This window comes from Vombatus ursinus, unplaced genomic scaffold, assembly GCF_900497805.2.
Source record: "Vombatus ursinus unplaced genomic scaffold, bare-nosed wombat genome assembly UNPS02014809.1, whole genome shotgun sequence".
Classification (NCBI taxonomy): Eukaryota; Metazoa; Chordata; class Mammalia; order Diprotodontia; family Vombatidae; genus Vombatus; species Vombatus ursinus.
In genome coordinates this window covers 2,606,766-2,624,477 of record NW_020954587.1, presented here as the reverse complement: position 1 = coordinate 2,624,477, position 17,712 = coordinate 2,606,766, and the positions used below count along the sequence as shown (strand labels likewise).

At 37.4% G+C, this 17,712-nt stretch overlaps 1 protein-coding gene across 1 annotated transcript in view; it reads right to left on the bottom strand.

Annotated features, from left to right (window-relative positions):
- Positions 1–17,712, bottom strand: part of PRRG1 (proline rich and Gla domain 1) — a 115,396-nt gene that overhangs the window by 75,814 nt on the left and 21,870 nt on the right. The window contains exon 2 of the mRNA XM_027875639.1: positions 4,439–4,493. Within this exon, the coding sequence (XP_027731440.1) occupies positions 4,439–4,493 (55 nt within the window). The remainder of the gene's footprint in view (positions 1–4,438; positions 4,494–17,712) is intronic.

Genomic DNA, 17,712 nt, shown 5'->3' with positions numbered 1-17,712 from the left:
CTCTGGTACATTTCAGTCTTATACATGTTTAGAAGAGTTTTCTTGGGGGAGACACTCAGCTGTCTTGCTTCCTGCTACCATGCCATCTTGGATCTAGCAATATGGTCTTGAAACAAAATTTAATAGTGTAGTGTAGGTTTCTTCTCAGGAGAAGAAAGTCATTATACCCTCGTTGACTTCATACATAACTGTTAGAATATGATGTACCTCAGGGAATAGTGACTTCCCCATGCCTGGAAGTCTTAAGACAGAAGCTACTTGTTGAGATAAGGCTTTAAGTATGGTTTGGAGTATTTGACCTCTAAGGTTGTTTCCAGGTCTAAATCTATAATTCTATGATTTACTAGATAAGTAAAGGCTCAATATACAGTGAAATGGATTTCAGAGACCCAAAGAGTAGAGGGACACTGGCTGATCATGAGCCACAATGATGGCCTGATGAGAAATTCCAGATACTCCACTTCCAATATATTCTCTTTTGGTTGGTTTTTATGGACTTAATTTACAATCTCTTACATGACCATAAAAACATGGAATGATTTTTATAGCATATTTCTTGAAACCAAATGTCCCATGAAATGCTTCTGGTTTCCTTTAAACACAATAAAACCACCTGTCCCAGCTCCTTTATTTGCTTTGAACCTGTGAGCAAATCTTCCACATGGCAACCTGTGCCTTGTAATTTCATTTGGAGTGAAAACATTGAAATTTACATGATTAAGTAGTATGTATACTTGTTGGCCACTGGAGGAGGAGCTCACATGTGGAATATCAACAGTTAAGTCCATGTTTAGCATTAGTCTACAAACAGTAATTCTTTTTACTTCTATGCCACCATTACTGCTGAAAGAGAAGGTGGTCATGCAAAACTGGCCCAGCTTCACCAAAATTTTGTGTGCAGGGATTCCTAGGACTAAATCAGAATTCCTACAGCTTCTGCCAGTGAGTGTACCTCACCCACCAATGGAAGAAACCTAACATTAGACTAATCTGCTTTCTACTACCCAAAGAAACAAACACTGAAAATGTGGGTTTTGAGCACAGACAGTAATGAATTCGTCTTGGCAGCTTCCCAGAGGATAAAGAATAGTGTTTTTCACAGAATAAACAATTTAGAGTAATTCAATCTCATCTTTGTTTCATTCAACAACCTAAAATTACTTAATAAGTTTTGAAGTCAGACTAATAGAGAAACTCCTGCAATCTTGTTAGTCAAAGAAGTCCTACGACATAGCTCTTTTAGTATTACTTTGCTACTAGATGTCAACCAAATCAACATGCATGTATTAAACAGCTACTATGTGCCAAGCACAGTATTACTAAGGATACAAAGACAAAAATGAAACAGTCCCTGCCCTCAAAAGCTTTGCTTCTATCGGGGAAACAACATGTACACATACAGGAATATGCAAAATAAATACAAGAAGCAGGAGAGTGTGCACAAATGGAGGATGTTGTAAAGAGAGCAAGCATAGCATGAACCTCCCTTTTATCTGACCCAAACAAAGGAGGATTGAACACCACACACACACACACACACACACACACACACACACACACACACACACATACACACGAGTTTGGTGTTAAAAAAAATTCATTCAAGTCAATGGGAGAATAGGAATGCAGAGAAAGCAGTTTCAGAGGAAAGGGAGAACTGAGAAGGGAATCATCAAAAGCAAAAGAAACTTTTAACTACAGAATACTGATGGGGGAGGAGGGACGGGAAAGAAAGGGTAGAAGAACAGGATCAGACAACTCTAATTATAGATTACTAGTGTGAATTTTATTCCCTTTCTTTCAACATCTTATTTTATTTTATAAAGGGAGGAAAGGAAAGCAAAGAAAGGAAAACTAAAAGAGATTATCAGGAAGGGAAAAATACAACTATCAATCAGAGCCACAAATGTAAACAGGATGAACTTATCCATAAAACAGGAAGGTAGTGAGCGGTATAGATTAGAAAGCAGAATCCAACCACTTATTGCTTACAAGAAATTCACTTGAAACATAAAGATTCACATGGGGTTGAAATGTTGGAGTGAGTTGAATCTTTTACATTTCAGATGAATTTTAAAAAGTAGGGGTGGTCATCATGATCTCAGATAAGGCAATAAAAACATAGTTAAAAGAAATAAGGAGGAAACTTCAATATACTTACTGAGTCAATAGATAATAAAATAGAAATCAGTGTTAAATATGAATATATACCAAATAGCACCGTACATAAAACAAGCAAAAGTTCATTAAATTATAGGGAGTAACAAACAGAAAAAAAAAATGATACCCTTTCAGGAACAAAAAATCAAAGAAAAATAAACAAGAAAGAGAATGAATAGAATTTTGGAAAAGTTAGGTATATTAGACCTTTGGTAATTATTAAATGGGCATCATGAAGAATACACATAATTCTTACTTTTGTATGGCAGCTTTACCACAAAACCAACCATATCGTTAGGGTAGAAAGAACTCATAAACAAATACAGAAAAGCATATATGTTAAACATATTCTTTACTAACCAGAACAGAATAAAAACTATGCTCAGTAAGATACATTTGAAGAACGAATTCAAACACAAATGAATATTAAATAACATAATCCTAAAAAAGTATGAAACAAAGAATAAATTATAGAAGGAATAAAGAGTTTTATCGAAGAAAAATATAGCCATAAGACAACAAACTGAAACTTTTAGGAAGTAACCAAAAAAAGTCCTAAGAGGAAAATTTACAACTGTAATCACTTTCATCAACCAAAGAAGCAAGTATCATGTGTCAACAGTAGTAATCATCAAGGGGTGTGGCACAGTGGATAGAGCACCGACCCAAGGTGAAATTTGGCCTCAGACATTTAACACTTACTAGCTGTGTGGCTCTGGGCAACTTACTTAACCCCATTGCCTAGCCAAAAAAAAAAAAAAAAGTAGTAATCATCAAAACTATTGAGTACTAATTAAAACATGGCAAAATTGTTTAGTAGAACAGATTAGGTAAACAAGACCAAGAAACAATCTAAGATAGTGACACACTGTCTGATAAATCCAAAGCCACTGTCTACTAGAGTAAGGACTCATTACATGAGAAAAGCTATTTAGAAAACAACAAAATAGTCTGATACAAATTAGTCTAGTCTAAAAATTTTTACAACAAATTTCTCTGATAATGGTCTGACAGCCAAAAAGGACAGTTAATATTTATAAAGTAAATAAAGTGTGTTAAGGTTTGGAAAGCATTTTACTATCTCATTCAGTATTCAAAACCACACCATGAAGTAGGTGCCACTATTATCCCCATTTTACAGATGAGGAAAACTAAGGCTCAAGAGAGATTAGGTGACTTATCCAGGATCACAGAACTAACACATATTTGAGATAGACCACTAATGCACTGTTGGTGGCACCATAAAGTGGGCCAAACATTTGGGAATGCAGTTGAGAAGTAGACCCCAGGGGGCAGCTAGGTGGCATAGTGGATACAGCACTGGCCCTGAAGTCAGGAGGACCTGAGTTCAAATCCGGCCTCAGACCAAACACTTGACACTTACTAGCTGTGTGACCCTGGGCAAGTCACTTAACCCCAATTGTCTTTAAAAAAAAGAGAGAGAGAACTAGACCCCAAAAGTCACTAAACTGTGTATACCCTAAATGACCCACTGCTGGCCATACCACCTCCAGAGAAGACAAAGATAGGCCTGACAGAGGCATATGCACAAGAATATTTCTATTTGGGCATGAACTATTATGATCTGGGTTGGAATGTTACCCCTGACACTAGCTGTGTGACCCTTGGCAAGTTACTTCTCTCTCTGAACCTTAGTTTCCTCATCTATAAAATGGGCATAATAATAGCACCTGTCTCACAAGGTTGTTGTTAGACTCAAGTGTAATAATGTATGTAAAACACAACAAATTTTAAAGTGCTACAAATGTGAGCTATTATTATTTTATGATGATGAATACTTAGCCATTAGCTTTGCAATACAAGATGAGCAAATGTCTCTTTTTTTCTTTGGGTCCAGGATAAAAATAAAACTAACTATGCAAAATCTGAGGGGGAGAGTTGTTACCAATCAGGACCAGGATTAATTTAGAACTCCTCTCTCCCCCTTCATCAATGACTGCATGGTAGCTCTCTAAAGCGGACAGAAATGAAAGAGGAGGAAGGAGGCTTATTTCTGCCCTTGCTTGTGGGAGGCCATAGGCAGAAGTTATTTTATTAGCTGCATGTGGTTTGCTCCAGGTCATTTACTTCACATACCTGGGTTGGGCTGAGGTTGAATTTACCTACTCAGGTACAAACCTTGTGACACACCAGAAGGGAAAAAAAAAATTCCCACAAAAGAACTTGGCATTAAAAACAGAATTATCCAGCCTGGGGGTAGGCTAATCCTAAAATAACTTGCAGCTTTAACACCACCTAAAAGTAAAGAGTAACTTACCCCTCTCCATGACTTTTCTCTTTGGTTTTAGGTAGGCCCTTGGATGATAATGACCCTGTGTAAAACATGATATAAACACATCATCAGTTTTGCAAAGGTTAATTTGTGAATTAGGATGAATTTCCTGAAATCCAGATTCTTATACAGTAAATGTGAGCATTTCCTTTTGGTTTATATCACACCACTTTATCTTGATGTTAATCTTTTCTTTATGACTTAAATATAAGAGACAAGCTGTCTAACCTCAGCTCAAAGTTGATAGTTGTCCTCTGGATATATTTCTTCTCCTACCTCCATTCCCTACTCCCTGCCCCCAAGCTGACGTTTCTGTAGCAGACAAAAAAGAGAGAGAGAGAGAGAGAGAGAGAGAGAGAAACAAAGAAACAAAGTTACCCCACCAACTCTACTTACCTCTCAGCCATAGAAAATGCCTAGAGATTCCAGCTACAGTTTAAATTCCTGCTCATTGTCCTTATCAATTGTCTGTCCTCCATCCCTTGGACAATATAAGTTTAATTCTCTATTAAGTTCAATGTATTTTCTGCACATTAACTGAAAGCATCACCCTCTGGTATACTAATGAAATTGACAGAGTCATGATTAAGCACAGCATCCCAGGCAAGTTATCACTATCAATCTAATTTAATGATTAGATAGGCAGTATGGCGTATTGGATAAAGTCCAGCTGGGAGTCAGGAAGATCTAGGTTGACATCTCTAACTCTGACACATTCTGGCTATGTGGCCCTAGTCAACTAAGACCATAAATTACAGATTACTATAGACTGCATTATTTAAGTTAGTTTCCTCTCTACACCAATGAAATCACATTAAAAAAAAGTCTTTAATGAACAGAGAATTAACAGAAAACATGGAATAGAATACTTTGGAGAAAAAATACACACACACACACACACACACACACACACACACACACACACACACAAACGCAAAAAAGTATTCAAGGGTAAAAAAAACAACCTGCTGTTTAATTTTTCCAAAAAGCATGAACAAAACATACACAGGTTGAAAAAAAAACTCAGCAGTGGTCTCACTTCAACAGCACTGAACCCTTAATCAAGAGAGGAAACAATCAATTAACTAGCAATTTTTTGGTGGGGTACTAGCCATTACCGAACACTTCAAGGGCAATAAAAGAGGCATAAGACACGGTCTCTGCCCACAAGTTTATGACTTACATGATGATAAGGATAAGTAACATGCCTATGGGAAGCAATTAGAGGCTAAAACAATATAAATTGTGCTAAATTGTATAGTAGGTGCTGTCAAATAAAAAATAGGCTAAAAGCATGCATTCTAAATCCTGACCTTGTCAGTAACTGGCTATTTGACCTTGGGCAAATGAAACTCTTTGGGCTTCAGTTTACTTATGTGTAAATTAAAAGAGCTAAACTATTTCCTTTTCCCCAGAACATAATAATACATCTTCAGTAAAGGCTCTAGCATCAAATACACACTTTTTGGTATGGCTTTTAAAGGCAATCTCAGTCTAGCCCCAGTTATCTTTCCAAGCTCACTGTATATTACTTCTATTCCCACCCTTCTCTCTTAACTCTGAGATGCCACAAAATCTGATCCTCACACACAGCACTTCATCGACCATATCTATGTCCTTGCACTGGCCATTTCCCAAGTCTGGAATGCATTCCATCCTCACTTGACCTCAGTGAGTTCCCTCTCTTCCTTCTAGACACAACTCAAGTACCACTATCTACATCAAGCCTGCACAATCTGCGGCCCACAGGGCACACCTAAGGATTTCAGGTGCCCACAAAAAAATTGTAGAGGATGTTTTCAGGCTACCCAAAATCTTTTGGCATGCCGCAAGTGGCCTGTGGGTCTGTGGTTATGCAGGCCTGATCTACACGAAGCTTTTCCCAATCTGCCCAAATCAAGTGCCCTTTATCACAAACTAATCTGTAATTAACAATGTAGTTTTGATTTCTATTGACAGATGCAGCATAGTATATAGCAGACAGAGCAATCATCTTAGTGTCAGGAAGATCTTAGCTCAAATCTCACCCAGATACTTAATTAGCTGTTACCTTAGGCAAGTCACTTAACCTTTACGGACCTCACTTTCTTCATATGTAAAATAAAGGGAATGGACTCAATAGTATCTAAGGTCCTGTCCAGCTCTAAATCTATGAACCTATTCTTTATATGCTTACCTATCTATATCCTCCCACCCTACTACTAGAAGGTAATCTCCATGTATAGAGGGATTGTTTCATTCATTGTATTTTTATCTCTACTGTGTATGGGATGTTCAGGAGGTCTAGCATCTCTGGTGTGGGGGCTTGTCCAACCATTTTCAGGGCTGTTCATCAACTTTGGTGTCCACCTGATTCACCCAACTCTTAGGCTGTAGCATGTGCAACAGCCACACCCTGGTAAACTATCTCAGCAGATGAGCTGAACCAGGTTGGGGGTAACTGATAGGCCTCAAACCCATTGGTGAATTAGGGGGACGTCTACCCCAAGTATGTGAAGACCTCCCTGGCAGAATGGACAGAAGAGAACAATTTGTTCCAATGTCCATGCATGAAGTAGCACTGTGGGGCATCAGACACTGAAGATGCCTGGGGCCATCCACTGCATCCTAGGTCATCACCAGTCATCCTGACTTTTGTGTTGCCCCTGAATGTTGATGACTCAGGAAGAGATAGTGAGGCTGACAATTTTGTGTAACTCTGCCTCACTTAAATCCAATTCAGACGCAAGTCAAGACATCATCCCATGATGTCAGTGTTCCTCTTAGAAAACAAGGGACAAACAACATCTCCAATGCCTAACAGAGTACCTGGTATATAGCAGGTGCTTAATAAATATTTGTTGATTAACTGATGCTACATTCTCATTAAAACCTGGTATACCAGGTGCTTAATAAATGTTGATAAACTGATGTTACATTCTCATTAAAATGTAAATTTCTTTTGCCTAGCATGGTGCCTTATATGTTACGGGTCTGTTAAATTGCTGAACTGAATTCCCACTCTAACATTCAGTGGATAACACAATAAAGTACTAGTTATACAGCTAACATATTTATATCAACTATTATGTGCCAGGCACTGTGTTAGCACTTCATAATTATTATCTCATTTGATCCTCACAATAACCCTTGGAAACAGGCGCTATTATTATCCCTATTTTACAGATGAAGAAACTGAGGCAAACAGTGGTTAAATGACTTGGCTAGGGTTGCATAGCTAGTGAGTATCTGAGGCTGGATTTAAACTCAGGTCTTCCTGATTCCAAGCTTAGCTACAGGAACTAATGGAAAAGGAGTTACCAGAGAAGTAGGTTAATGTGGGCGGCAGTCATTGGAGACCAATTCAAAGAGATGAATCTGGGTCTCTGGGACTTTATCTTTTTTTTTTTAAATTTCTGCTTTATTCTATTTTCTGCTATAAATTGGAAGCATAGGAAATATCTTCATCAGAGAAAAGAACCACTGACAAGAGGAGAAGTCCAAGTTCCTAGTCATGCTTGTTGGAAGATGTGGACTCTGAGGGAGATATTAGAGACCAGAGGTGAAATACAAAATGCCTAATTAGTAATCCCACAAATTACAACATGCTTTGATGGGTATAAGTATCAATAACAGAAATCAGCAATGCTGTTTATTTAATGTCTTACTGTCAATTTGCACCTTCAAGTCTTTTGTGTTTTGTGGTTGATTAGTCATTTTTAGTGGTGCCCAACTCTCTGTGACTCCATTTGGGGTTTTCTTGGCAAAGATACTGGATTGGTTTGCTATTTCCTTCTCCAGTTCATTTTGCAGATAAGGAAACTTATTTTGCAGATAAGGAGGCAAACAGGGTGAAGTGACTTGCCCAGGGTCTTACAGCTAGTAAGTGTCTGATGCCGGATGAGGTCTTCTTGCTTCCAGGCCCAACACTCCATTCACTGTGTCACTTAACAGCTGAGGAAACAATGCATGTCCTATTGAACATACATTTAATGCCTTATTGATTCCCCTTTCTGGGGAATGCTCTATAGATCAGCCAAAACCTAAGTTTTAAATAATGTGTCCCCAAGGTGTTGGAGAATACAATGAAAGAGAACTGAGCTCCCCAATCCCAAATCAGAGGCCAATCTCGGAGGACTGAACCAAGTCCAACCATATGTATGAATGTGGAACAGAGGAGCCTCTGGGTGGAGAAGAGAGTGGGTTCCTGGGGTCAAGCAATGGTTCTTAATATTAGAATACAATTAACTAAGATAATATTTTCTTAAAACCTTTCCAGTGAAGGAAAAGACTTCATGAATTTTAAAAAAGGGAAAAAAGACCCACATGTACAAAAATATTTGTAGCAGATCTTTTTGTAGTGACAAAGAATTGGAAATTAAGGGAATGCCCATCAATTGAGGAATGGCTGAACAAGTTGTGATATATGGATGTAATAGAATACTATTGTTCTATAAGAAATGATGAGCAGGTAGATTTCAGAAAAACCTGAAAAGACTTACATGAACTGATGCTGAGTGAAGTGAGTAGAATCAGGAGAACATTGTACACAGTAACAGCAATATTGTGCGATGATAAACTTTGATAGACTTAGCTCTTCTCAGCAATGCAATGATCTAAGACAATTCCAAAAGACTCATGATGGAAAATGCTATACACATCCAGAGAAAGAACTATGGAGTCTGAATACAGATTGAAGCATATTTTTTTCTCTCTCTCTTTTTTTTCTTTCTCGTGGTTTTTCCTTTCTGTTATGATTCTTCTATTCACAACATGACTAATGTGGAAATATATTTAATATGATTGTGAAAAAATTGATTCATGAATTTGAACACATGCCTTGAGAAGTAAGGCTAAAGGGAGAATGATGTGGGCCTAGGAAATCAAAGGCTAAGGGGCAATTTATTCACTCTCAGATAGACAAAGGCAGCAAAGTATATGTTGAAAAGCAGCATGCTAAACATGGAGTTCATTTGAATACTGAATTTGTTTCTAATTTTGCCTCTAAGACTTACTAGAAGCATGATGGTAGGCATCCTATCTACTATGAAGGCAATAATACCTATTATTATAGGTATTTACAATTATTATTACCTACTTCACAAGAAGGTTGTACAGATCAAGTGAGAACACATTAGGAGTGGTTTGCAAAAGCAAAGTAGCATATAAATATCAGTTGTTTTTTTTTTTTTATCGAATTTTGGCTATGTGACCTTAGGGCAACCCCTGCTCCATTTCAAGGGGAATGAAAATTCCTTAAAGGCATGGGATGTTTAATTTTCCACCAATGCACCTGTCACAATGCTGTTTTTCTTATATTGATATCCCAAATGACTAAACTATCTTCCTGTATGTACAAAGTAACTACTTAATATTTGTTGAATTGACAAGGTTGAATGAAATGGTTTCATTTGTCTTGGAGGGTAGGAAGCAGAGACATCAATCTTGATGGTGATTCAACTACCAAATATGTAAAGCCATGTCTTAAAATAAGACTGCAAAAGGGCATTGTCTCTTAAAAATGGATGCAGTTTTATACACAAATGTTAGAGCTGGGATTTAGTAAATCTGTAGGTGGCCTAGAAGATTAATAGTCCAAATCTGAGGTTATATTTACAGCACTGTTCTGCATAGTGATGAATGTTTCAGTACTAAAGCAAAATGGCTTTCTCCTGAAAAGCTGGTCTAAAAAATGGTAAGAATTTGTCCAGTCCTTCCCTTGTGAATTTGTTCAGGAGTGGCTTCCTTTTGAAGGGCAGGAGGCTAGATTAGCACAAGATAGTCATGACCACCTTCAACATAACAGTTATGGTGGCACCAGTGTAAAGATACAAAACCTAACCATCAGAACTATCTCAATGTAGATGGGAGTGATAATCATACTGCCTAATGTCTGCACAGTATTTTATGTTTTGCAACGTGCTTTCCATATACTATACTTCATTTGACTTCCCACAATAACTTATTTAAAGTAGGAAGGAAAGTGATTTTTTTAAATACATGAGAAAACTAAGGATTACAAAGGTTCAATGACAGCTCCAAGGTCCCAAAAGTGGCTGTCAGAACTGGAACCCAGAACTAGAACTAGAACACACTGGTATACACAGAAAGTGAACCAAATTACAAGTAACCACGAGGATTTACATAGTGTTAACTGTCTGCCAAGAGGGCAGCTAAATGAATGACCAGCCTGAAGTTAGGAAGTCTCATTTTCCTGATTTAAAATTTGTCCTCAGACACTTACTAGCTGTGTGACCCTGGACAAGTCACTTAACCCTGTTTGCCTTGGTTCCTTATCTGTCAAATGAGCTGGAGAAGGAAGTGGTAAACCACTCTTGTATCTTTGCCAAGAAAACCCCAAATGGGGTCACAAAAAGGCAAACACAACTCAACAACAACAGCAATAACAAATGTGCCAGGCACTATACTAAACACTTTGCAGTTATTTTCTCATTTAATCCTAACAACAACTCTGCAGAATAGGTGCTATTATCATCCCTGTTTTACAGATGATGACACTGAAGTGAACAGAGGTGAAATGACTTGCCCAGAGTCACACAGTGTTTGAGGCCAAATTAGAACTCAGGTCTTGCTGACTGCAGGCCCAGAGCTCTATCCACTGTGCTAATTTTTTTTCTGAAGTACTCTGTAATGAAGTTAACACTGGTCTCCTTGCTGTCTTCTTACAAGATTCTCTTATCTCCTGATTCTGTGAATTTTCACTGGCTGTCCCCAATAACTGGAACTCTCTCCTTCCTCATCCCCAACTCCTGGCTTCTTTCAAGTCTAAGCTAACATTCTACCTTTTACAAGAAGTCTTCCTCCATCTTAGTGTCTTCCCTTCCGTCTGCTGATTATTTCCAAAGTATCCTGTATATATCTTATTTGCATAAAGTTGTTTGCAGGTTTTCTTCCCCATTAGAAATTAAACTTCTTGAAACTATGAACTATCTTGCACCTTTCTTTGTATCCCCAGGACTTAGTATAGTGCCTGGAACTCTGTAGGAGCTTATTAGATGCTTATTATTTTGCTTTGTTGACTTGACTTGATTTTTTTTATTTATCTTTTGTTTTTCCACCACCTAAAATTTCCCCTGTATCCCTCTCCTTTCCCAAAGAGACATCCCATATAGCAAAGATTAAAAAGAAAAAAAAATTAGCAAAACTGATCAATACATTGAAAAAAAATCTGAAAATATAAGCAAAGCTGACTACTGTGATAACACTGAATAAGATTATGCTGTGTATGAATGGATTGGAAGTGAAAAAGGGAGAAAAAAGAGGAGGAAAAAAATACAACTCTCAAATCCTTCACATGAGATTAGGAAAATTCCAGAATTAAAATTTCTGCTAAAATTTCTTTTGGCTGCCTGCAATATCAACTGTTTTCTTACTCTAAAATCAATGAGTCTGTTCCCTTAGTGGCATATCTAATGCACTCTCAAGATATTCTGCCTGTATTTGTAAGACCAAGAATTAATTATCACCTGCTCATGAGTTAGCCTCTACAGAGACTCCTGTGTACCTAGCCAATGTGGAAACTGATCTTTTTCCCAATAAACATGAAAAACTGAGAATAAGCCATAGTGAGAGAACAAAGGAAAACTAAGACACTTACAAAGCAGATATAGGATGTGGTGTGGTAGGAGGAGGGAAGAAAAAATTCTAGCCCAAAGAAAAGCTGAAGTATTCTGAATAAGCTCTCCACAAAAGATGCTTTCATTTTGATCTCCTTCCTAATGTCATGATCCTCTTGGAGAATGTAGGACAAACAACCTGTGAGTAGTAGTAGTTGCCCCACTAGGGACCCAACTTTTCTAGTCCCAATTGAGCAATGCAGCTCCCTCCTTCCTTCCTTCTTTCCTTTTTTCCCCTCCCTCCCCCCTTCCCCTCCTTTCCCTCTGTCCACCACCTTCGGGTACTCTGCCCAAAGGAATATAAATTTTGATCCCTGAAACCTAGCAAGATATCTTGGGGTTTATGGGCTAGATTTCTCTTTATGGACCATGCCTTAAACCCAAATCACTCTGGCTCTAATTGACTGGCCAACAGTAGGTCTCAGCCCAAGCTTCACTTGGTCATCATTTGAATTCTGATGGCTCAGAGTAAGTGTAAATAGCAATTGTTTCTGTTTTGGCCAGAAGCTGTCGGTCTTCCCCTCCCAGATTGATTATTTTTTTTTTGACTAGGTAAAAGAGACTAATCTTTGCCTCATTTTTTACCTAGCTTTAATCACTGAATGGGCATTGCCAAAGACAAACTAAGACCTGGGAAAGACCTTAACTTAAAAAGGCCAAGTCCTCCCATTTGCTTCTGGGGCCATCTCCAGTCCTCCTAATCTATATCTTGCTACTTACTGGACCCATATGGCTCAGAGGGAGACAGAGTGTGGCTGGTGACTTTGCACAGCCCTACCTCACTTAAATCCAGTTTTCTTGCAAGTCATGATATCTCCTTTCTGGACTCAGAATCAGGAAGACCGGAGTTCAAGTGGGGCCTCAGATACTTACTAACTGGCAACCCTGGGCAAGTCACTTAACCCTGTTTGCCTCTGTTTCCTCACCTGCAAAATGAGCTGGAGAAGAAAACAGCAAACCACTCCAATACTTCTGCCAAGAAAACACCAAATAGGGTCACATAGAGTCAGACACAACTGAAAAATGAACAAAAATTCTGCATTACCTCATTTAACATTAAAGACCCAAAAACCTAAGTTCAACAGCATTTGAAAAAAGTTGAAGCTAGAATCAATCCATTCATAGAATCGTAAATTTAGAGCTAGAAGGGATCTCAGAGGCCATTCTAACCCAATCCCTTCATTTTGCAGAAAAGGAAACTGAGGCCCACAAAGGCTCAGCAATTTGCCCAAGGGCACCCAGGAAATAAGCATCTGGTTAGAATATAAGCCCAAGATGTCTGACTTCAGTGCCGGTACACTTCCCATTATGCCACATTTTCTCCCTTCCCAGAGGCAGCTAGGTAACCCAGTGGATAGAGTGGTAGGCCTGGAAATCAGGAAGACCTGACTGCAAATCCAGCCTTGGACACTTCCTAGTTGTGGGACCCTGGGAAAGTCATTTAACATCTGTGTGGATCATTTTCCTCAACTGAAAATGGGGAGGATAATAGCACATACCTCTAAGTCATAAGAAGCAAATAAGAATATTTAAAATTGCTTAGCACAGTGCCTGGCACTTAGAAATGTTTACTTTCTTCTTTCCGATAGGCCTGTCTCCATTCTTAGCCTCATAGACACCTACAGATTTCCACTTGTCTTCCTCCAGATTCATTATTGAAAAAAAAAAGTTCAAAAATCCTATCATATTCCAGAAAAAAATCTCACTGTGTAAATAGTGGACTTCAGATAAAATCTGTGCTCTTGGCTTAGCTCTGCCACTGGCCATGTGATGTTGAGTCAAGTCACTGAACATTATGGCACCATAGTTTTGTCATCCCTAAAACAAGAATAATGTTTAAATACCAGAAACAGAAGTCACTCTACAGAAGGGGTTCTTAAACTATTGTTGTGTCATGGATCCCTTTAGCAGTCTGCTGAAGCCCATGGACCCCATTAACTCAGCATGAACAACTCCATTTTGTGATAAAATAATTGTTATGTAAGCTGTTTTTCTGTAATAATTTGCCATAATAATTTTCTGTAATAATTCTGTAACAATTTACACAATACAAAATGCATAAGATTACAAAGGAAACCAATTATATCAAAATACCTCTACCAAAATATTTTTTAATAACAAGTTCACTTCCAGGTTCAGTTTCTTGCTCTACAGAGTGGCTAATAGCAAATTTAACTAGAACCTATTTTCAATTAACTTAAAATTTTCCAGGCTTCCTCAATATTACTAATGAGACTGACTAGAAACTTAAATTAATAAAGCATAAGTATTTCATCTTCACATAAAAAAGCATATGGGGAAAGAATTCATTTTATAGTGAAAATAGAGACAAACAAATCAAACTAACTATAATTCTCAGGCCCCTGGTCCCATATGCAAATTGAACAATAACAAAGCTATCACTCTGAGAGTATAATTTCATCAATATGACAAAGCTGATCTACACCTCTGGTATTTTCGCTAGGCCCAGAGCAGGGGTGGAAACGTCACAGAAGAACATAATGATCAGAGCACTTTTGTGACTACCAGGAGTTTCCCAGTTTCCTTGGTGTTGGCTCTGCTGACCACCAATTTTTTATCGCTCATATATGTTGTTCATACCTAGTTGTTTCCATGTTTTCTCCCTCATTAGACTGTGAGCTCCTGAGAGCAGAAAATATTTTGCTTTGTTTGTATCTTCAGCACTTAGCAGAGTACCTGCCACATAGTAAGGACTTAATAAATGTTCAGGGATTGATTGACTAATTGACTGTTTAGAGGAAAGGAATAAAGAAGTACTGGCATAACTTGATTAATGATGCCCAAATCAACCAAGGTTTACAATATCCTCAGGAGAATCAAATGACACAGTAGAGTTGTTTGCAAAATTTTGTTATAATTTTGTTTTGCCGGCCTCCAAGTTGCAAATTCGGTGGTTGGCAATGGCCCAAGCTAACATGAGTCTAGCCAGTAACCTCTGAGCATCACAATGTTTATTTACTGCATGGAATAATAATAAAGCATTCTATAAATGAGAGTGAAGGTCTGCAGAGTGCTTTCCAGGGCAAGTATTATCACCATTTTACAAGTAAAGAAATTGAGGCTCTAAAACACTTGCTCATGATGATACTGAAATGCACATTTACCTTTCCAACACTCTTGTTACTAAATATTCCTATGGCACTAAGTGTCTCTTTTTAGCAGGACTGTGCTTAATGCCAGGTTATGTTTTTTGTACGGAGAAAGTCACAACATGTAAGGTAAAGGACAGGTAAAGGACAAGGCATTTGATGAGCGTATAGATAACTGAATAGGAGAATATAGGAAACATTTTGCCATTTTGGAAACATAGTTAAAACTTCACTTATACTTTCTTTAAAAATATTAAGAAATTATAAAGACCTCTCTTAGGGAAATGGATTAAATACAGTAATCAAAATTTAGACAAGTAGTATCCTTAGATAGGGCTATTGACCCATGTAAGCACAATCTCCTATATATCTACTCCCTGAAGGAATTGGTATGACTGTTGTTCAGTCACATCTGACTCTTCCTGACCCCATATGGGGTTTTCTTGGCAAAGATACAAGAGTGGTTTCCATTTCCTTCTCCAGTTCATTTTACAGATGAGGAAACTGAGGCAAACAGGTTTCAGTGACTGAGGTGAGGGAATCACATAGCTAGTTAAATAAGAGACTAGATTTGAACTCAGGTCTTCTGACTTCAGGCCCAGCACTCTATCCACTGAGCCACCTAGCTGCCCATGGTACTATTAGCTTAATCCAATTTCTCCAAGAGGAAAGGATTAAGATATTGATCAAGGAAGGGGGTCCCTTTGTTTACTCCAGTAAAGCAACTTGAGGGGAGTAGTCAACTAAGGAACAAAGTAGTTACTATCGTTTTGGAATATTAATTCCAAATTGTGATTTTCTTCTTTAAGATTCCTATAAATCAGAGGTTCTCAAAATTATTCTTATAGTAATACTAAGACTTTTCCAACTACAATTTGTGTGAGGCTAGAATTTCTTCATATACTTCAATTGAAATAACATTCCAACAGAGTGAATGAAGAAGCAGATATGAAAATCCAGCTGTCTTGTATTAAGCCAGACATTAAAGAGACTTACGGAAATATATAAAACAGTGCCAGTTTTCTTATTAATTCTGGAAAATACAATTATTTCCACAAAATGTTATTTATGTTAACATGTAATGGGTTAACGAATTAGCCCATTGTAAATGAGTTAACAAATACTGTATCATTTTTATTTTCTAATATAAGCCACATAAACAAAAACTCTTTGGGGTCCTAAATTTTTAAGGGTGTAAAAGGTCTTGGAACCAGAAATCTAGATAACTGCTGATATAATTTGTTACCTAAAATCATCTTGGGGAAGTTATGACAGTTTTTACCTCTCTATCTTTGAGTCAGAAATGCAAAGAAGGAAGAAAGGAGCAAGCCTTCTTCCCATTCCTTACTCAGAAGACTCTTCTTTCCATTTCTTTTGTGTGGACATCTTTCCAATTTGCTCCCTCACCTCCAATTTTTAGAATTCTGTCCAACTAAATATTGCTATAGAAAGTTCAAAACAAATAGTTTGCTTAATTATAAGGAAATTGCTTGGAAAAAAACACTTCTGTTCTTAAAATATTGACTTCATTATTTTACTATTGACAAGGTGGTAGTTTTTGCAAAGGAGTTTATTGACTTTTTATTTGAAAAAAAAAATACTGCCAGAAAAAGCACAGAATAAATAAAACATAGATTGAAGGGCAAATATTCAATATGATTAATAATATCAGGTATGAAGCCATCATTTCACTAATAGCTACCAAGTCATAGATATTAATTTTATATGACAATGGAGTGTATATCAAGTACTCAATAAAATATTAAAGATAATGGAATAACAATCTAAATAAATCATAATAACACTAGAAAAGAACCTTTCAATGAACAAACTATGGAAGTTGCCATAAATTATATCTACAAATTGACTGATAAAGTCAACTCTATTTCCCATGTACTCTTCCTTTGCTGATTATATCAATCCCACATATTCAGCTATTACCTTCAGACAAATGATTGACTCTAGAATCTCCATCCCTAGTCATGCTCTTTCCCAACCTTTGGTCTTGAATTTCTAACTGTCTGCTTGAAATTTCCACCTGAGTTATTTAAAACACTATCTTCCTTCCCAAACCAATTCCCTATCTTAATTTCCCTATTTCTAATGATGTTATTAGCACCATTTTCTCAGGCATAGGACTTGAAACCTTGTAGTTATTTCTGATTATGGCATAAATTATACCTGGCAACCAAGTCCTGTTGATTTTTCTTCAAAATGTCCCTCTGCTACTGTCTACTCTTCCATTCCCACTGGCCACACTAGAAAGAGCTAGAAGGGACCTTAAAAAGGTCTTCTAGCCTAAGCTCCCACATTTTACAAAGGTGAAGATTGAGGATCACAGGATTGCCTAAATTGTCAAAGCCAGTGGCAGAGCTGAGACTTGAACCTAAATCTCTTATCAAACAGTGTTTCTTAATTTAAGCCCTTGTCACTTCATATCTAGATTACTATGATAACTTTTTTCAAATCTAGTCAACCAAAATTTATTAATCACTTACTATATACCAGGCATTGTGTAAGATAAGCTAAGCTA